We start from the raw sequence: 22,378 nt of genomic DNA, 5'->3' as shown, positions 1-22,378 counted from the left end.
GGGGGGGGGGGGAAGCTTAGCTGGTTTCTACAAACAACTTGAGATTTTTCACTGCAATGCTGCTACTCCTGGACTGTAGGTAGTCAGCAGATCCCAGATCTCTCCCACTTTTAATTGCATAGTTTTGTAAATAGTAATTTATTAAAGACTTTTTTCATTAGCATTTTTTTTTTTAAATTGCAGATATTTACTTTCTGGGTTAACAAGTACAGTGTATGAAGAAAAAGATTTAAACAAATTTCATGATTCTTCAGTGTGCTTTTTTCCCCCTCTCTCAAATAGTAATGTAGGAAGAAAAGAGCAAAACTGAAGGATCCCTTGGACTTCTTATAACATAGTAGAAATCTAGTTGAACTTAACTTGGAACATATTTGAAACACTATATTATTTTCTGTTGTATTTTGTTCTCCACATCTGTTTAATTGTGAATGCAGTACTCATTTAACTTCAGTCAGTGAGTAACATGCTTTTTATTACTATTATTTTTATCTGTTCAGCTGCTGGGTGTCATTGGTAAGTGACACCATGCTTACTCTTTGGCATTTCTTCAATTATATTGGAAAAATAAACTGTCGTGTGTTTTTTTTCTTTTTTCCTTTGTAATTTATGTGTTTTGTTCAAAATACTTAAATTCATTTTTTCAAAAAAAATAGAAGGGTTCCGTGGCTTGCAAAAATCCTGTTTCTAAGCAGATGTAACAGGGATGTTAGCAGTGTTCACTTCCCATTCTTCACTTGCTGTCATGCTTCAGCGTGAACAGGAAGGTAGCCTGCTCCAAAAAATGAGCCGTGTGTATGTTCTTGGTAGCTCCTCTACTACTACCAGCAAGCCATTTGAGATAACGCGCTCTGGGCTGTAACTGTCCATCCATTAAATATCTAAGACTCAGGTAATTAAAACCAGTGAACAACTATCAAATGAAAATAACTTTTTTGCTACTAATCATGTGGTGGCCTAGAAGAAGAAGAAGAAAGCCTTGTGTTGCAGTGCAGTAAGTTGCTGCTTCTGTCAGTCAGCTGGACCACATGTGAACAGGAGTCCTAGGCCTGTCAACACACGCTTATATGTACAAAAATGGAAAAGCTGATTTTTCATTTATTTATTTATTTATTTGTGTGGGGTAAGGGAATGGGAGGGTCAAGGAAAAGTTATCTTTAGTATCTATTTAGAGGAGTCAAGAAAACCAGAAGGTTTTGAATGCTTCATAGAAGCATTGATGCAAGATTTCTAGAACTATAAAAACAGTTACTCATATTAACTGTAAAGTTGAGGTAATAAACTGATGAAGCAAACTGTTTTGTTTTACCCATTTTCATGTTTCAATAACAGGTACACTTTGGATGAGTTTGGAACAGCTAGGAGGAGTGCTGTAGTGCGTGGCTTTATAGATGCTCTTACTAGAGGAGGTCTGGGAGGTACTCCCCGCCCTATTGAAATGCACTCCCACGATCCTCTGAGGTATAGTACTAGCAAGAATGTATATGAAATAATCCTTCTTTTGCCTGTTGGCACTTTGGATCCCTGACACCATAAACTGCTGATTTACACAGAAATTTCTGTCTTTATTTAGGTATGTAGGAGACATGCTGGCCTGGTTGCATCAAGCTACAGCTTCTGAAAAAGAACACCTAGAAGCTATGTTAAAACTTGTAACTATTCAAGGTAGTACTGGATTTTTAAAACATAAGTTGGGAAGTGATAGAAAGTAAGTCTGTGATAAGTCAGAAAGTGTGATTAATTTCTTAGGCTGGCCTTCGGTTATGAGAGTCTGAGCTTAGATTCTCCTGGAAATAATTTCAGAGTAGCTGGTAGTTCCATTTTGCCAGAAGAAAGCCCTTAATGAAGAAGAGTATGTCAAAATGCACTCTTCATTTTACTGTGCTTATAATAGATTTACACTAAATTTACAAAGGGACATTTTAGACTGTAGTTGAGAGTTCAAAAATTGTCTCTAATGTATATGAATACATACCTCTGAAAACATTGTCATAGGGTTGCTTATTGATATGTTGAGCATTACTGTTATGTCTTGCTCATTTGTTTAAATACAATTCCTTCTTCCTATAATTCTCTTCCTTTTGTGCTACAAGTAAAATGGAATTTTCTTCTGTCATGTAACATATCATTATAGGTTTACAGAGGTCAAAGTAGGCCGCTCATAGGCGCGTGAAGCTTTTTAATATCAAAGCTCTCCTTCATTAACAGAACTACAGATTCTCATGCTTATTCTTCAGCCCCTTTGCTCTCTTTTAAGTGCATTGGACCTATACTTTTAAGACCTTTGTGCTGTAGAAGCTGTAGTATGATTTGCCTCCACAGCTTCAGCCAAAGACTTGTTTAATAAATTAAGCATGTGTACTCGGTTGAAACAAACTCGGTGTAAAAACTGACATTTGATCTGTATCTGGTGAGCTCTTCAGACTGTACGTCTTAATTGAGTTCCACTCTGGGATTTAAAGGTAATAATGCATTCTCATTTTCCTTACTGCTGGAAGTATTAATTGGCTTTCCTAATTAATGGTATATGAGCAATGAGGCTGTTTAGGAACTGTAGTAAATCAAACCGAAGGAATGTTGTTGGTTTTTTAACTACAGTTACAGCATATGTAGAAGTGAATTTAATATTATTTACTGACCGTATCTCAGGGGGACAGGAAAGCAGGCCTTATGATGGTTGTATGGTAGAGAAAAAGACATGGCAGTTCTTTGTAGATGACTGTCTGATGCTTCTGCTGTAATTGGAGAGTCCTCCAGGAAAAGCTGGCCGCTTGGAGGATGTTACTGTGTCTGGTTCTGCTGTTGATTGTGCTACTGCTGCTGCCCAGGCCTGCATTCTGTTCTGAAGTACCTTGAGATTATATGCTTTATATAAATACAGATCCTGAGTTGGTAGTGGCTAATCAGTGAGTACAGTGTCTATGGTACTGAGAGATTCAAGTTTAATTCCCTGTACTATCATACAGTCTTCAGATGTCTGGTTGTACAGGCTACAGCAGAGATTGAGTTAATTTCACTTAGCCATTTAAAAAGTGGACATCTTGTTCATTTGCAGTTACAGATAATGACAGAGATTTGCATCTCCGGAGGGCAAATCTTCCCAACAAAAGTTAGATCTAACGTAGGCATTTCTGGAGACTTTGATCACAACTGTTTGGGGTTTTTCGTGTTCCCTATAGAGGGAGCCCGAGCAACTAATATAGATAAGACATCTAACTGGGGGTCTAAAGTTAGGTGACATGGATCTTTCCCTGTAATAGGTCAGTCAAACGTTTTAACTGTAATTTCAACTTGAGTAGCTTCTTGCAGATGGAACTGGTTTTATTATTTTAATTAAGGCATCTCTGTTCTGAGTTCAGATTTCTTTTTAAATTCTCCTATAAGCTCTGTGTAATTTCAGGTCTATGGAGAATGTGGTAAATCTCAGCTACACAAAAACTTCCCTTCTTTTCTTAAAAAAGAAAAAAAAGCCTTTAAAGAGAACAAACTATGTAGCCCATAATCAAGTATTCAAGATTAGCTTTTAAGAAGTTTTAAAATTTTAAGCTTGCAAATGTTAACTGTTTAAAATTAATCTGACAAAAAATGCTATTAAAATTTTAAGCGCTGAAAATACATTCAGAAAAGTTTAACTGTTTTGCATTGTACTGGCCAAGCATAAAGCACCTGGTTCTCTTCTTTGGAGCTTAGGTATCCTGCTAACAGGAGCCTTCCAGTCTTACAGAGATCTTGCACTTGAAAAGAAGGGAGAATTGCAGGCATTCTCTTTAAGAGAAGCAGTAGAAACCCATTTTTCATGGAGTTACAGGAACCCAGCTGCAGAGCAGAAGCCAAAGGAAGTCCAAGAAAGATCTCTCCCTTACAGAAGGATACACAGAGAAAAATGATATGTGGTGTAGCAGGTAGCTAGAAGTGTATCTTCAGTAATGAACTGTTTTCTGAAAGTGATTTTGGGTCTCTAAGAATTGTTTATTTCATAATTCTTTTATGTCAGTATGACATACTAATACTTGCAACGGTTATATAACCCATTGTGCTGGAAGATTTCTTTTTACTGTTTGCTGAATCTAAAATATTCTAATTGGACATGAAAATATATGTGAAGGCACAAGCATGCGGTATGTCAAGATTGTAATTCCATGTCCTTTGATATTTGAACTTGTATATTTTTGCAGCTAAAACTTTCATACCCAAGAACTTGTTAAGTCAATCTGGTCTAGATATACTATTGCAAATATGTGCTAGGTGCTTGTTATATTGATGAACAGTAAAAGTGTGACTGTTCCTACTAAAAAATGTGTAAATTGTTAGGGTGTATCTGGGAGCTAGCCATTACATAACAGACCGTACATCTTGTGGTTTGTAATCTTGCTTTCTTCCTTGGTATCAATACTCAAATACATAAACATATTTTTATTATCTTACCAATTTAGTATGCTGAAATTCTTACAGGCACCACACTGAATTTAGTTGTTTCTGCTTATGTGGCTTTTCACGTATCTTGGTGTAAAGAGACATTGGCAGAGATCTCTGATCTTTTATAATTTTTACTCTCAGAGGTAATCTCTTTTAGTCTGAAATAAGATCTGCAAAATATAGCTTCAGGTCACCTGATTTCTATCACATGTCACAGTCAGTTTGTTTACTGTTCATTGCATGGGTCCCATCTGAAGATGAACTCCTGTTGACAAGTTTTAAATTAGAATTAAAGTATCGCTGTCTCCATAAATCTATTCTGAGTTGTTACTGAAGTGAGAGCTTGAAGATCTGTTGCTTTCAGTTTGATTTATGACAGTACCGGTTGCCATGCAACAATTCATTTATGTTCCATGATAAGATAGGGCAATATTCTCTTTTGTATATAGTTCCGTGAAAGATGAGTTTCAGTTGCTGCTGGGGAGGAAGCATTTGCTAATGCTGCAGCACACGGTAGTGTGGAGGTACATACGTGATTTAATTTGTAACAATGCCATGAGCATGTCAGTACTGAATGCTGACAGACACGTGTATTTACAGTTCAGGCCTTTCAAAATGGTAGGTACTGTTGCTCCTTGAGCGTCTCACTGGCCTTTTTTTTTTCTGTTTAGTTTCATGAAGTACTGATATTGAGCCGTACTGTGACAGTTTCTTGCTAGACCATTTATTCTTCCCCTTGCTCCTTCTCCCTCAAATCCCCAGGCACTATGTTGTGCTAGGAAGCAACTGCATAGTATAAGATAATGAGTCTTCAGGACTCTTTTGTCGTGCAGCTGTTTCTTAATGGCTGGATTTGAAGTTCAGTGGAGGTGTAAACTAGTCTTGTGGAGAAGAGAACATGCAGTTCGTAATGCTTTTTATGGAGGAGTAGCTCCTACATTTGTTTGTTTGTTTTATAGTCTTGAAGAAAAGGGAATTATATTTGCATAATCTTAGCATGTGTTTGCATTAACTGTAGGTGTGGAAGAAAATATTCAAGAAGTGGTTGGGCACATCACAGAAGGTGTCTGCAGGCCTCTGAAGGTGAAGTATTTTGTTTTCCTTAGCATTCTAAATATAAAAATTGTTCTGTCATGTTTTTCCAGAACCTCTGTCCGCATCTCTACAATGTATTTTCATCGCCCTTGGTTAAGAGTTAGATTCTCAACTTTGAGAATCATAAACCCCTTCAAAATTAAAAATTCCATAGTTCATAGATATCTGGTTTAAGTAGTCATATAGTGAGAGATACTAGGATACTAAATCTATATCTTGATTTTATTTTACTTTTCCTAAAGTTCAGGAGTGCTTATGTACAAAAATTTAGCTTTGGGGTAAGAATATAGGAATGACTATAGTGGGTCAAATGAAAAATCAATTTAACTTACTACCCTGTTTTTCATAATGACCATTAGCATATGCTTAGGGAATAGTGTACAGATTGTGCAGTTGTATCATGATACTTCTGCAGAATCATTTCCTCACCTGTTTGTGGATGTACTAAGGACTTAGTAAGCCATAGCTACTGTCTTTCTATTAATAGACATCGGTAGATTTTTCTTCTTGAATATGTCAAGTTGATATAAAATGTTGGTATTCACAACATATCCTGCAGGAGGGAAGTGCACAGTTTAACTGTATGCTGTGTGAAAAGCCAGTTCCTTTTGGTTTTTTGTTTAATAACTCCAGCTCTTGTATTGAAAGGGACCATGAAAAATTATTTCCTGCTTTTCATCTTTATGCTACCCTGATTTGCTGTATTTCTGTCACATCTCTCCACAGTTGTCTTTTTTCAAGGTAGACCCTTAGTCAGTTTAGGGGACCCATTTGATGGAAATCATTAATAGTGATCCATCAAATGAATGACTGCCTTATTTATTGGATGTTCTTCATATAAGCATAAAATAAAATATCCAAGGTGATGAAGCTGATACCAATAATTGCCTGACTATGCTAGTTCCATCCAGTGTATAAATCCAAGTGTTTTTTAAAGTAAAATCTAGTGTACTAAATACTGTTCTAATAAATTTCTCTTAAGATACTGTAGCTATAACAACTGTGTCCAGTTGCCAAATACTTAGTTAACAGGTAGGTTCTGAATACTGAATACTATACATAGGTTCTTGTTAAGAAAGAGAGAAGGTCTGAAGAGAGGTAAAAATCAAGAAAATGCCATTTAGAATATCACATAATCACAGAAGGGTTGAGGTTGGTGGGGACCTCTGGAGGTCATCTGGTCCAAACCTGCTACTCCAGCAGGGCCACCTAGGGCCAGTTGCCCAGGACTGTATCCAGACAGCTTTTGAATATCTACAAGGATGGAGACTCCACATCCTCTTCGGGCAACTTGTGCCAGTGCTCGGTTACCCCCACAGTAAAAAAATGTTTCGTGGTGTTTAGACAGAACCTCCTGTGTTTCAATTTGTGCTCATTGCCATATAATTATGATCATCCTTCACAGCCTTTAGTTTTTGACCTGTTGAAAAACACCTGTCACATTATACAAACAAACAAATATCACAGCTTTTTTTGAAGATATTTTCCAAGCTTTCTGTGTTCTTGCATTCTTTAGTTCTGTTAGTACTGAATGCTGATGTTTGAGTTCAGTATTTCTGTGCATTCCAACAAAGTAGTTAGGGATAGAGTCAAACCTTTGTGTAAGTCAGAGGGAGTTTTGGTCTTGATTTGAGTACTTATGATTTGCACAGTTTCGTACAGAATACCTTCCATTTTGATTGCCAAAATCTTTATACTTATGTGCTTTTGTTATCTGTAGAAATACCCCCCGAAATATTGTCAGTAGTTAGTTACTATGCTAATAAAAATAAAAAAACTAAAAGAACAATTAAAGACTTCCCATTGTATTCTGTATTTTAATGAATGCAGCTAGTTCCTTTTGGTTTTTTGTTTAATAACTCCAGCTCTTGTATTGAAAGGGACCATGAAAAATTATTTCCTGCTTTTCATCTTTATGCTACCCTGATTTGCTGTATTTCTGTCACATCTCTCCACAGTTGTCTTTTTTCAAGGTAGACCCTTAGTCAGTTTAGGGGACCCATTTGATGGAAATCATTAATAGTGATCCATCAAATGAATGACTGCCTTATTTATTGGATGTTCTTCATATAAGCATAAAATAAAATATCCAAGGTGATGAAGCTGATACCAATAATTGCCTGACTATGCTAGTTCCATCCAGTGTATAAATCCAAGTGTTTTTTAAAGTAAAATCTAGTGTACTAAATACTGTTCTAATAAATTTCTCTTAAGATACTGTAGCTATAACAACTGTGTCCAGTTGCCAAATACTTAGTTAACAGGTAGGTTCTGAATACTGAATACTATACATAGGTTCTTGTTAAGAAAGAGAGAAGGTCTGAAGAGAGGTAAAAATCAAGAAAATGCCATTTAGAATATCACATAATCACAGAAGGGTTGAGGTTGGTGGGGACCTCTGGAGGTCATCTGGTCCAAACCTGCTACTCCAGCAGGGCCACCTAGGGCCAGTTGCCCAGGACTGTATCCAGACAGCTTTTGAATATCTACAAGGATGGAGACTCCACATCCTCTTCGGGCAACTTGTGCCAGTGCTCGGTTACCCCCACAGTAAAAAAATGTTTCGTGGTGTTTAGACAGAACCTCCTGTGTTTCAATTTGTGCTCATTGCCATATAATTATGATCATCCTTCACAGCCTTTAGTTTTTGACCTGTTGAAAAACACCTGTCACATTATACAAACAAACAAATATCACAGCTTTTTTTGAAGATATTTTCCAAGCTTTCTGTGTTCTTGCATTCTTTAGTTCTGTTAGTACTGAATGCTGATGTTTGAGTTCAGTATTTCTGTGCATTCCAACAAAGTAGTTAGGGATAGAGTCAAACCTTTGTGTAAGTCAGAGGGAGTTTTGGTCTTGATTTGAGTACTTATGATTTGCACAGTTTCGTACAGAATACCTTCCATTTTGATTGCCAAAATCTTTATACTTATGTGCTTTTGTTATCTGTAGAAATACCCCCCGAAATATTGTCAGTAGTTAGTTACTGTGCTAATAAAAATAAAAAAACTAAAAGAACAATTAAAGACTTCCCATTGTATTCTGTATTTTAATAGAATGCAGCTTATGTTAATTCACTGCCAGTCTAGACTTCCCAATGTAAAATATGCAGTTCTTATTGTTTCCCCTGGGGAAATGTTCCATAGCAAAAAAAAAAAAAAAGCAGAAAAAAAACCCCAAACCCCCAAGCAGAAGAGCCTTCATAGAGTGCAGTTAGATAATTGCAAGCCTTCATGTTGAGAGGAACAACAAAAGTAGACTCAGTTTGGAGGAGTCTTTTCTACAATACATTGTTCTTTCTGAAGATAAGAAATAAGAAAATAATAAGAAAAATAACTGCATTAAGTTCAGGGAAAACACTCTCTGTTGTAGTCATATGGCACCACAGTATACTGCTTTTCTGGTGGATTTCTGCTGAAGTTTGCAAACCTGTCACTTTGATTTGAGTTGATGCTGAAGTATAAAATAGCCTGATAAAAGCCTAGTTGTAGTATTTCCACAAGCACATTTAAATACTTACAGAATTATGTAGAATTTTCTTCCTGGTTTATGCATTTCCATATGAATGTACAATATGATACAGTTTCCTTACTTTTGAAGAAGGATTATGCTTATATGCAGTATAAATTGTCCACATTTCTTACTGATAGTTGGTTTGAGTTTTAGGCATCCAAGTGAATCTTGAGTACTCGCTAGTGGTAGATCTTACCTGTCATTTCAGATGGAAGTAGGAGGACCCTAAAAAACATTTAAATTAAGGTCCTCATCTTTTCCATAGCACTTAAGATGAGGTCAAAACTAACAAAATGTTTTTGATGCCTTACGTAGACTTCAGATGGTCTTTTATGGTCAGCTGACTACAGGACACATAGGATTAGGAAACGGTAAGACCTATAAGTCAAGGACTTCCCTGAGCAGGTTAGGTTGAGTCACTTGCAAATTTTGGTTCTCCTATGCAGTGAAGATTGCTGTATGGGAAGCAACAGTGCTTCTTTTCCTGCTTTGTTTTTTTAATTCTCATTCTTGTTTTCTAACCCTAAAATCTTTTGGCTTTTTTTTTTTTCCTCTCCTTCTGCCTATTCTGTCTTTTTCTATTTCTTAATTCTTTATTTTTAGTTATTGCTATTTTTTTGTCAATATTTTGATTCTCCTCTTTTTCCCCTGCCTTTCTTATTTTTTTTTGCTGTACACCTAGAGTATACTCAGTGTCCGTGCCCAAATGGCCTTTTATGCAACATTGGAGACAGTGTATCTATACCACTGTATATATGTATGCATTGAAGAGTGAGGTTCACCTGAGTGTTGAAATTAACATGGTGCATTGAGCTTTGCGAATAAAAGTCAACAATTATTCTTTGGGTTTGGTCCCTGACTTAGATGCAAAGGGGGAGGATTGAGGAAGCATAATCTTAGTTAATTCCCCTGCAGCTGGCTCTGACAAGAAGGCACTGCTGCACATCATGCTCTATTGAACAGCAGACAAATAACTTGGGAGAGCGGGTGGTGGCTGGTGATTTGTGTGTAGCCCTTTCACACACAGGCACGTGGGTGAACAGTGCAGTGATAAGTCACTGTCTGTCACTGCTTCATGAGTGCCCAAAGATTGACCCTGGGGCAGCCTTTTATGAGTGGATTGAGACTGTGTGTACCATGGAGACAAGACATCAACTGTCCAAGTGTAAAGAAAGTCGGCACTGTTTGGTCTGTGTAGCCAGTTATCTCCTGGTTGAGATAAATAGTCAACATAGCTAGTCATTAGTTATAAATGTATCTAATTACATACCAATAGCTGGTATATAATCTTTCCTTTAACTGAAGGAGAGATTATTCCAGGTGAAATTTTGTCTTTTGGGTAAAATACCTAATACTTTCGATGTTCTGAATTGCTGCATGATGCTAATGATCAGCTGTTGTAGTTTAGGGAAATTGCAGCTCTGCAGCTGTTCTTGCTATACAGTGCTGGGGAGAATTCCAGTATGTACTGGTATTAATCCATCAAATGATCTCATTATTTTGAAATTTTCAATAACAAGTTGCAACAAAAATCTATAGAGAAATGGGGTTTTTGTTTTGTTTTTTTTTTTTTTAAAGAATACATACACCTGCTTGTTTTCTACCCAGAGGCTTGGCAGCCTAGAAGCACTTCAGTTCAAGCAGAATGTTATAGTTAACTGGACATTCTCTTGTTAAATTTATTTCTGGTTAAATTTATTTTTCAAAAATCAGACACATATTGCATATAAAATCGTAGAGGTTGGCTTTTGGAATGTATGACCTGAAGGATGCTTGTATTTCTTTATTTTGCAGGTTAGAATTGAGCAGGTGATTGTTGCTGAGCCAGGAGCAGTTTTACTGTACAAGATTTCTAATCTTCTCAAGTTCTACCACCATACAATCAGGTATGCAAAATTACGAAGTATGTTAAAGATGTCTCTTTTTTTTTATTGTATAAATAAAGATTAATATAGTAAAAAGAGTATTTTCATGGCTTAGTTTTTGTTCTGTACTACGGAATCAAGGAGAAATGTGCATGATATCAAGGAGATGCCATTTATCTGTTGTCATTCCTCAAGTCATACGCAATCTGCTTTGGAATATAGCATCAATTTGCCACAGAAACTGTTTCTTAATCGTTCTGTGTAGATACAAGTAATATACAAAAAAATACACATCATTTAAGATGACAAAGTCAAGTCCCCTTTGAGAAAATGCTAGGATTAAATTATTTCTCTCTAGAACTTCAATTTTTCTTTTCTTCCTTAAACAACTATGTTTTGATACCATTTTTTCTAATTATGCACTTGCATTGTTCTATTGGGAAGATACTTGTGTCATTCTGTATCTCGCTGTTGAAGGTGCACCAATCATCTTCCAACCTTCCAGATGGCATCAGGAACACAGAAACCTGAGAAAAGCCAGAATCTCTGGTTTTATACATTGTGGTATTTGCAGTAGTTCCTATTGGTTAGAAACAGCAATAGCAGGAAAATTTTCCTCCACAGCCTTGGACTGAACTGCTGAGAATTAGAATTACTAGTATTAGTATTTGAGCTTCTCTTCTGTTTGAAAAGACATTTAGATGTTGGGCAGACTGGGGTAAGTGGTTCTTGGGCATCTCCCATGGTATTTAAAATCCTCAATTGTGATGGCACTACAGGACTATAGTAGAACACATATAAGAGCTTTTTTTTTTTCCTTTTATAATATGGAATAAAACATTTTATTCCTAATCTCACTGTCAAAAACAGCTGAAAGGTTTTTGCTGTCATTTTTCTGTCTCCAAAGTTTGTGTTTCCCAGTGGTTATAAAGCTTTGTGCAATTGAAAATGTGATGTTAAAATGGAAGGTTTTAGGCAGTCTTATCTGTTTCTTTCTGTCTTGCTAACGATACATTGTTTAAAGACCACTGAAGTACCTTCTGTCAGCTGAATAATTCCCTCTGTGTAGAGGAAGTGCACCTGACTAATGAAGGGAAAATCCAATTTGAGAAATTATCTATTAAATGCAACAAGTTTATAATCTGAAAATGAAGCTACAAGTTTAAATTAGTCCTATTAAGATGCAATGAATTTTTACTGCCATTTTTGTAGCTTAGAAGCACTTTTACTTTAGACAGAAGGTATATCCATGAGAAGTGCATAGTCATGTAGTGTCATTTAAAGTTTATGCGGTATTCATGCTAAGTATAATAACTTGACACTTGGAATAGCGAGTCATGAATTCTTCTATTTTTGGAGATGCCTAACATCGCAATGAAGAAACAAGAGACATGATACTATCCCTAAAGGACAATTTGACAGAATGAAGTTATCAACCCTTTTTGTTTATGTAATCTGTTTTCTCTAACAGAAGTAGATTTACAGATTAACAAAACAAAAATCCAATAAATTTTAGAATTCTACTAAAAAGTTTGTGCAAAGCTTTAGATAGCCTGTACTTAATATCTGCTTAATGACATAGTTGATAATGCTTGTTCTCACAGTCATCTTATGAGTGAATCTCTCGGCTTATATGGAGAACTGTTCCCTGCAATTATTTGTTGTAAATTTTCAACGTTGGAAATCTACAATTTGAAATGCTGTCTAACGTATCTGACCCTGTCATGTTCCCCCCCTTCAGATTAGTTAATTAATCTTAATTTTGTTTTCAGTGGTATTGTAGGAAACAGTGCAGCCACACTGTTGACAACAATTGAAGAAATGCATTTGTTGAGCAAGAAGATATTCTTTAATAGCCTGAGTCTTCATGCAAGTAAACTAATGGACAAGGTTTGTTTCAAAATCATACAGCTTTCATGTTACAAAACACACTCTTTTGTATAGTAAGATTATTAGATGAATAGCTGTTTTATACTGCAGCTTTTCCTAAAATTGAAGTTTTGTAGTTTCTATATTCTAGCTATGGAACTACATAAAAAACTTCCTGTCTATGTTTTAATTCTTCTAATAGTTTTATTTTTGTGAAAATATGACTAAAATGTTGTTGTTAGCAGCATTTGTTTACAGAGCAACAGAGCAGTTTCCATATTTTTAAAATCTGACAAGCAAAAAAATTAGGCAATTTCCCCAAGTGCAATATAGCAAAGTCAGCTGATTGAGCTAGATAGTTTGTAATAATGCATCATCAGATCAATAATTAATTACTCGTGTGCGTAATTCCTTTCTTGAAGTTATGAAGTATATTCCAAGATGGTAAGCTAAGTAAAAACAAAACTTGGGCTTTTTTGTCTTTTATAAAAATAATTTTTCCACATGAACATTGCTGCCATTAAAAGCAGAATATGCATTTGTTATACCAAACAACTGTACCTAAGCCAGAATCACTTTCCTGGTATCTTTTCCTCTCCTGGTGATTGCTTTGAATTGTGTTTCAGTGAACTTCCCACTGTTCAGTGGCTAATACAGTTCTTGTTAAGTTCTCCCTGCTGTATTCATATCATGTTGCTGTTGGTAGATCCGCCCATTAAATCTTACCTTTCTAAAATCTAAGCCAAGTCAAAGAAAATTGTTACGTTACACATCCCTCTCCATTTCCTAGGGATCTGATCTTCATCCAGCATCCCTGACTGACATGTGATGAGCTGACTAGGCCCTAAAACCAAGAAGAGATGCCTTTCTTTATTCCTAGTTATTGCACAACCCTAGAGTTCAAAAAAGCCCTCACATTACTGTTTTTTCCAGTTTAAAAAAAAAGTTTGAAAGCGGAAAACAAACAGCGAAGTTTTGTAAACGTATTGCTAAATTATTTGTACTTAATCTACAAGAAAAATCAAAAAAATCCGTAGATTTAAAGAAACTATTCTTTGTGCAAAGCTTTATACTTCACTGACCATTCAGTGGCATTTTCTGAGTTTGGTCAGTGTTGTTCTGTGGTCTCAAAGTAGTTTTCTCATTCTGCACAGTTTGCATCTGGTCCCAATTTCCTGCCTTTCTGCAAGGGCTGAGGAATGACTTTCTCAAAGGAACAGTTGTTCCTCCTCATCTTCTTTTCTGTATATCCCAGTGACTCCTTTCAGTGGTTTCATTCGTTCATCAGGTCACTCCTTAGTCCTACCACCCACAGTCCATACTACTAAAGTCCACTTAGTACATTGTTGTCATGGGGTATTTCCATTTGAATGCAGTGTCATCAGAATAGTAGTTCCTCTGCTACTAATGCTTCCTCAAGCATAGCAAGCTTACGGCTTGCTATGGGCATATGCTAGCTGTATATGAATTCCTCAGAACGTTTTATTTCCTAATACATAAGCTAGAAAAAAAAATCTGTGTACTTGTTCCTTTTATGAAGAGAAATCAGTGATAGACCTTTGCAAAAATATATGACTGCTCTTTACTTACAAAGAATGTGCAAACGAAGTAGTGCTTAAGGAAAGAAATTTTCTTGGCTTGAAACTGTAAGACAGCTCTGTATTCATCTCTGTTGTATTTAGCTCTGTTTTATTTATCCTGCTGGGTCTTACATCTGTACTCAAACAAGATCCAGCATAATTTTTCTACTCACATAACTCAAAATCTTTTGTACTTTTGTTTTGGGTGATATGCTGTTTTCAGTTTGGAGATGAGTAGAATTCAGAAGGCAAAGAAGGAGTGATAAAGGAATTGTGATCCCCCAGTTCGTAGTGTGTGTTCTTTGTATTGCCACTATGGGAAGATTGTGTAATCCTCTTTGCCCTCTTAGTTGCCCTTCCCTCAGCCTCCAGCCTAGATGTAACTGGCTCTAGATGCTGCCATTGTTTTATGAAGGAGTCTAATTTAGTTTTACTGATGTTAAATGAAGGTGGTGATTGCAATGCTGCCTTCAGTGGCACTTTATTACGAATAATGAATGGCATACCGAGCATACCATGTAATGTAAAAAGATCATAGTATTGCCTTTTCTCATAAACATACTTTATAAATTAAATCTGAAAAATTGAAAATTTTACATTGCATATATGGCCTACAAAGATCTTTCCTCAGGATATAATTGAGGTCAAAAGCTTAAAGAGACTCTGAAGAGGATTAGATATATGAGTAACAGAGGTATCCACAATTATTTATTAATCTCTGTGCTTCAGGAGTTAACAACAAGGTAACTCTGTGGGTGAGGAGTCTTACTGTACTGATGTGTATAGTTCTTGTAACTGAGAGTTTTAGACAGTCCTTTGAAGCATCTTATATTATTTCCCTTTATGAGTGGACTACTGAATTGATAGAATGATGTCTTATCTGCTCATGACTGAAATTAGTTTTGCTTCATAAAAAATACGAAATTAATAGGCTGAATTACACTCAGAGAAACATTAGTTTCCATGAGATAAAGACCCTATTTTATCATAAATGTAATATTCCTGTTACTTAGTTTATTGTGTGTTAATATACAGGTAACCAGCTTTTATGCCTTTTTATATGTCTTCATTGATTTAGTAGTGAATGTCACAACGCTTTTACATTTTGAGGAATCTCAAGGTTGCTTTTTATCATCCTTTTTATTAATGTGTGTTCAGATCAAAATTGTGTATATGTATTAGTAGGATTCTCTTCACATCCCAACCTTTTTGCCAGCTTTTTGCTAACGATATATGCACTGCAACTGCTTCCAGAATTTTTTTTATTTTCAGAGAAGATTAAAGCACTGGAGAACAGACCCTTTGTGCTTACATATGCGATTGCAAAGGCTTCGTTGCTGCTCCTGTTATGCACAAAGAGCACAGTCAGTTGTAAAATTAGTAAATTACTTTTCACTTGGACAGTCTGGAAATCATGGTTCCTTATTTCTGCTTATGTTTTGCATCTTAAGGCATTGATAAGCCTGTTTTAAAGAATATCAGCTGTCCATTACTTTGATTAAAATATGATTCTTAAGGCAATTTAAATAACTTTGGAAATAGATTAAAATACAAATAGGATGTTCTTAAATAAAAAATATTTTTATTTCTATAAACTTAAGTGCTTCTTTTGTTTAGATCGTTAGAAAGTGGTGAATATGTGAGTTACATGATTTTAATGATAGTATTCCCTCAGCATCATCAGTTGTTGCTGATAATCTGAAAATCATAAGCAAGAAATTCTGAACGGAAATCAGTTCTATGATTTTTATTTGATTTAAAGATAATTTAAGTGTTTTCTTAATTGCTGTTTGTAGCTATAAAATTCCAGAAGACTTAGTCGTAATTACTAGTGAATTTGTAACTTGACAGGAGTCTCTTTAGCCCTGTGCAGATTCTCTTGTGCTGTAGTGTGGGGAGAACTGTCTAGAAACACTGGTGTGTTACCGTGTCTTGCTGTGGTATGCTTTTTTAACATCTACAGTCTGTCTAGTAGTTGATAGACCAGAATAGTATTTAAGTAAATTTTTCTCTTAAGTACAGCTAGTTGGGAACTTTTTTTAGACAAAGCAGGTTTCATTAAATAAACTAACTCCTCAAGATCCCTTCCTTTGGATGTGTAGGAATGACAGGATGGTAATTTGACTCTGATGTCCTCATCACCACAGGCAATTCAATTCCCCAGGTTATTGATTATGCTTATTATTATTGAGCATTGCCTTCAAACTGCCTGGGATTTGATATCTGAAGCACAATGGGAAACTGAGACTTCAGGCTGTTCTTTCTAAGACAAGAAAATAGCTTCCTCTTCACATCTATTTTTGAGAAGAGTCCCATATTACATAAGGAGTGTCACAGGTACGGAGCTGTATGGAAACTTAAAGGCAGTCTTAGATCAGGATTCTCCCTCTTGGTTGTCAAGCCATCAGTGTAAATGATACAGGGAAATCCCTGGTTACTTCAGAGTACTTACTGGCTTGCTCAGAAGCACTTCCCTGTGAACATTTTTTTCATCACATCAGAAAATCTCAAGCATCCTGGTTGTAATCTGAAAATAAGGTAGTCAGCAGTTCTCACAACTTCAGACTCTTCAGTCTGAGAAACCCTTTTTATGGTGTTCTCATACAGATTTCTCAGGTAGCTCCTTACAATCTGAAATCTATGTAACAGAAATATTCAGCATTCTGCCTGAAAGTAAGTCCATTGTTATCAAAGAAAGCCAATACGCAAGGGAGTCTCTTTGGCTCTGATACTCCTTGAAACCTGTCGTGAAGCTTGGAAACAGTCATTGCAAAGCCACTTTGTTTTCAGGGTTTAAAATGCCATTCACAGCTTTGAGAGTCTCAGGTCATCATCTATGACAGCTCAACGCTGTCATCATATAGAAGCTGTGCATCATCACCCTTCTCCTGTGTCACTGAAGGTTCAGTGCATCAGCTTTTACTGCAAACGATGTCTCTCCTTTGCATTGTTGGCTCTTACCCTTCGGAGGCAGTGTTGGGCAGTCTTTCCAGTGCTTTCTAGCTCTGGTAACAATGGGTTTGTTCTGATTGTTGGTTCAACCAGGATGTTTCTTGGCCAATGTTAGTGTCCCTGTGCTGAAAAATCGTGTTTGTATTTGTTTCTTTTTAGCTTTCTTGTACCCAACCATGGGTCTACCAGCCATGCTAGTAAAGCAGATCAGAATTATAGGTTCAATCCTTATGTATCCTTTTATGTGTTTCCTTTGACCCTGCGCTACTAAATTGAATGTTTAGGGATGTGGGGTTCTGCTTGTGTTACTCACTGTCTGGATCTAACTAAGAACAGCCTGGTACAGATTACCATTTTACAGATGATGATAAATCCAGGAGAAAATACTACATGAAAATAATTATCAGAACAATAGAAACTGTTCCAATGAAACTGAAAGCAAAGTTCAAAGCGCCTAATGCACTGGAGTGGATGGACTGCTCTTTCAGTTCTCTCATACTGAGAGAATTGTCATTTAAAATCATGAGTCCACTGGTGAGGCATTTTAACAAGCCTGTTAGACTAACCTATGCCAGCATGCTTTATTGGACCAGCTAATACAGTAGGAGAGTGGGAATTTTCAAGCACACCTGTCCTTACTCTGGCTTCAGTAGTACTCCAGAACAATTATTAAAGGAAAGAACAATTGCAAACATTTAATTAAATGGAATGAGAGTTATCATAAGGGTACTAAAGAGAGATTACGCCAAACTAACCTGTCATCTGCTGTCTGAGCTGTTAGAAGACTATTAGTAGAGTACCCCAAATCAAGTTTTGGGATTGTTCCTTAATGCTGTTCTTTTTAGAGTAGATGTATGCAAATTAAATGTTGTGATCACATTATCTGTTAAGTTTGTTAGTGGGAGAAGTATTAAAACATTGCATGGGAATAACTGTAAACTTCCCCCTCATAATTTGATTCCTGTCAGAATGAAACCTATTAGGTTTCTGGGAAACCAGCTATGGGGCAGATTAAATGAGGCTGGTTGATGTTGTGATCTGAATGCCGTTGTGGTTTTGAATGGATCCATGTGAACAAAGCAAAGCTAGCAAGAATTTTTCTTTTGAAGAATTTTGTCTTTTCTTTCAAGACCAACTTGATAGCTGAAAAGCATGCCATTAGGCATTCTACTTTGGTGATCTCTGTAGGATCCTAATAGGGCTCAAAAGAGCTCAGAACAGTTTCTCTGAAGCTTCTCTGGTAGATGCGCGCTTAAGTTTCTTAGACTGCTGCTGTTTAACTGTGGTGAATATTGTCTCAATTTGTAGAATGAACTTCTGTAGTTGATGCTAATCAGTTGTAACTGACAGGATGAAACATCTAGATACCTTTTTACAAGGTTCCACATCTGTAGTGCTTAGTCTCCACCCCCTACCAGTGAGGTTTTTGAAAGACTGTATTAAAAGCTGATTAGGCCCTTAAAAAAGCCACCAACCTTTTGTTTGTCACTCTAAGCAGTGCTTTCTCTGAGTTCCGTGTTTAAAATTACCTTCTTGTTTTATTTAATACTAGTATCACAGAATTGCAGAATGGATGAGTTCAGCAGGGAGCTCTAGAGATCATCTAGTCCAACCATCTTGCTCAAAGAGTGTCAGCTAGAGCAGGTTGCCCAGGACCGGTTCCAGTTGAGTTTTTAATGTGTCCAAGGATGGACACTCCACAACCTCACTGTGCAACTGTCTCCAGTATTTGACCAACCTCACAGTAAAAAACTGTTTTCCTGTGTTTCAACCTGTGCCTATTGCCTCTTGACCTGTCACTGGACACCACTGAGAAGAGTTTGTTTCCCTCTTCTTTATCCCTCCCATAAGGTATTTATACACATTGATAGCATCCCCCCGAGCCTTCTCTTCTCCAGGCTGAACACAGCCTCTCCTTGTGCTGGAGATACTCCAGTCCCTTGATGAACTTTGTGGCCCTTTGCTCAACTCGCTCCAGTATGTCCATGTCTTTCTGTACTGTTAACTTTCTAACGTCCAAGTAGGATAGTATATAAATAGTTTTGATTGCTTGCCTATACAGTATTTTCACTATTTGCAGCTGCACGTATGAGCTTCTAACAAAGCTGCTCTCCTTAATATCTGCTCCAGTCCTTAATAAAATTAACTGTATTTAATAGGAACAAAAATTGCACATTTTTTTTTTCCATTTAACCTTCTCTGTAAATGAGAAAGGGAAACAATTAACATACATGCACTCTTTTCTTGATTGTTGATACTGCCTTTTCTTTTTCCTGTATTTTCCTTTGCTGTTTGTTAAATCCTTCAAGACATCCTTTGAGCTACTCGCTCTCATAGACAGAGAAGACTGCTCTGTTTTGTATATTTGGAGGAAGATTACTGGCTTAGTAACTATTCCCCACTGATTGATATGCAGAACTTTAAATGAAGATACAACCTTTTATACTACACCTTATGTACAACTTCTAGTGTCCATTGTAATTTTAGGAGAATTCATTTCAGTTTTGTATATTGGATTTTAAAATTTGGGAATTTCTTCTTGTTTTCTTTGAAAGGCTGAACAGCTGGTTGGCCTCATTTCTGCATGACTGAACTGCTGGTTATAACTGATTAGACACTTAATACTGTGTTAGAGTATGTTTTAATGCTGTAGAACTAGCTGCTACAAAAGTTCTCTGATAATTTTTTTTTTAGTTAGCTCCTGTCTGGCTTGCATCTGAAGCAGGTACTTCAAAAGTAGAATTCAGCATGCATTTCAAATCTATTTTTCTGGAAATAGGATCAATTATAATAATCTTTTAGTGCACATAAAACATTCAGGACATCAATTTTTTTAATTAGAATAGCGATTTAGCGCTCATAAATTGAAGTCCTCTATAAAATAGATATGTCTGTTTTTAAATTTCCCTTTTTAATTCTGAAAAAATCCCCAATCTATATTCATGTGCAAAAAGTTAGAATTTTCAAAATGAATATATCACTGCTTTAATTTTCCTTCCACTTACTGATAATTCTGCCTCTATTGCAGTAGTCAGGAATTTCAAGCTAACCCCAATAGAATCTAATGATCTAAACCTTTTTTCCTTGTCGTATTTTCTTCTTCCATAATGTTGTTCCTTGCTCCCATCTGGAAGACAGTGGACTTTAAAAGAACAGGTTAAATGAAAGATGAAGCTAATTTGGAAGCTTCTGACCATCAGTTACTTCAGGAGACAAAAATTCTGTGCACAGAAGCCTGAAATTATCATTGCCGTGATGTATGTGTGTGTTGGAAGTGAAAACTCCATCAAACTCTAGCCTCAAATTAATGCCAAAATATCCCTGAACACGGTCCAGTTCAGGTCTGAGAACAGTGTGTTCAGGGCACAATCAATACCCCTAATAATAACAAGAATAAACAAGAAGAAAGTCACTCAGTGCTGTAAATTTCAGGAAACTTTACTACTAATCAGCACTGAATAAGTGCCTCTTTCTGAATTACTGTTACTTCATTGCTAGAATATTTGTTTTATGCTTTCAAGACTGCTTAGGCTGAACAACAACTGTTCTCTGAACCTATTAGATTTAGTTTTCCATTAGTTCCTCAAATTCAGTATACTATCTCTTGGAAAGTGAGAACAGAGGAACACTTTGTATTCAGAAGGATGCAAAAACGTTTTTGTTTGATCTGTCTTAGTAACAGTGTGGGGACATGTATGGTATCTCAAATGTTTCAAAACACACAAAGGGTGAAAACTGGGCCTTGTTCCAAAGAGAGGGAGTTGTTTCTTCTTTCTCTAGTGATGTGTTCATTAGGTACAGATTCATTGCCAGAAGGCTCTGTAATGCTCCACTCTGAAAATGCCAGTTATGCTCTCCTTCTTGGTTTCTTTGGCCATCAGCCTCTGCCCCTTTGACTTTTTTTCTTTTTTTTCTTCCTTGAAGACTCAGACATCCATGTTGTTATGCTATTAATCAGTAGTTCTCATTTGGGAAGGTATGGACCATGTTGCCTGTGGCCTGGGGGGTCTGTCCAAAGCTGCCTTCTTTTCTTGTTGAGTTGGAGTCTTAAGAGCGTTGCAGAAGTGCATACTGCCTTGCTCTGCTGCGCCCAAACACCTTGAGTGAGACGCGCAGGCCAGTCCTGGCCAAACTTAATTCTGCCTACATCCTCCTGGAAAGAGATTACGCCTTGAAATGTTAGCTTATTCTGTGTTGCTGGGGGTCTCCTTACTCCCACGTGATCCAGCCAGATCTGTATTTGCCCTTGGATAGGCAGGAGACAGGAAGGTGGGAGGAGGATTGTTGGCGGAAGGAAACGAGGTCAGCAGCCTGGGTTGTAGTAAGGGACTGGAGGCAGCAGGAAGCCAGTTTGAGGCAGCATTGAAGACAAGAAGACGCAACGACATTTGGAGTGGAGCCTGAGAACTGTGTGTTGGGAAAAAGAGATATGCTAAGTTTTACATTATATAAACAATTTATGAAGTGTTTAATGAGTATTTGCCTGTTACAAAGAAGGGCTAAAGTATGTAAGCCTGTGTTAAAAATAGCATAGAATTTCAGTCCACTTCAGGTGGTCCAACTTTTCATAATTTGACTCACAAAGTGTGTTTTTTTTCTCTAAGATTTACAAACTTTTCTTCTTTCTGTTTTTTAAACATCTGCGATTCCTACTTTTCATCTTTGAGGTAGGCCTGCATTCCAGTTCTTGCAGTATCATTGCAGTTTATATAGGTGTACTTGAGTTAGTTTGTGCACAGTTCATTTGTGTACTGGTAATTTAAGGTACAAACTTGCTAGCTCTCATACTCAGCATGATAGGGGCTCTGCAGCCTTGTCAAGAAGATGACTTCATTCAGCTGCTGCAGTATGGCCCTAATATCCCAGAGCTCTGTCTGTACTAGGTTCTGGAGTGTTTACAGGAGGTCCTGCTCAAAGTGAACTCAGTGGTGCCAACAATGTGGCTATTCTTTGGCACCTAATCTAGCAAATGTGGGGTTTTTTTTACTACCAAAACCGGTAGTGTTTGGGTTTCTCTAGATTATAAAATAGTTTTTTATATAAATTTTATATTATATATAATATATATTTATATATAAATATATATTTATA

The 22,378-nt window shown here is 36.6% G+C and overlaps 1 protein-coding gene across 1 annotated transcript in view; it reads left to right on the top strand.

The window, feature by feature from the left end:
- The window catches only part of COG6 (component of oligomeric golgi complex 6), a 62,775-nt gene that overhangs the window by 24,587 nt on the left and 15,810 nt on the right, over positions 1-22,378 (top strand). Inside the window, exons 9-13 of the mRNA XM_009290165.2 lie at positions 1,330-1,458; positions 1,571-1,662; positions 5,432-5,496; positions 10,816-10,907; positions 12,659-12,776. Coding sequence (XP_009288440.1) covers positions 1,330-1,458; positions 1,571-1,662; positions 5,432-5,496; positions 10,816-10,907; positions 12,659-12,776 — 496 coding nt within the window. The remainder of the gene's footprint in view (positions 1-1,329; positions 1,459-1,570; positions 1,663-5,431; positions 5,497-10,815; positions 10,908-12,658; positions 12,777-22,378) is intronic.

Source organism: Aptenodytes forsteri, unplaced genomic scaffold, assembly GCF_000699145.1.
Source record: "Aptenodytes forsteri isolate BGI_AS27 unplaced genomic scaffold, ASM69914v1 Scaffold155, whole genome shotgun sequence".
Taxonomy (NCBI): Eukaryota; Metazoa; Chordata; class Aves; order Sphenisciformes; family Spheniscidae; genus Aptenodytes; species Aptenodytes forsteri.
Note: the sequence above shows the minus strand (reverse complement) of the source record. Positions and strands in the feature narration are given on the sequence as shown.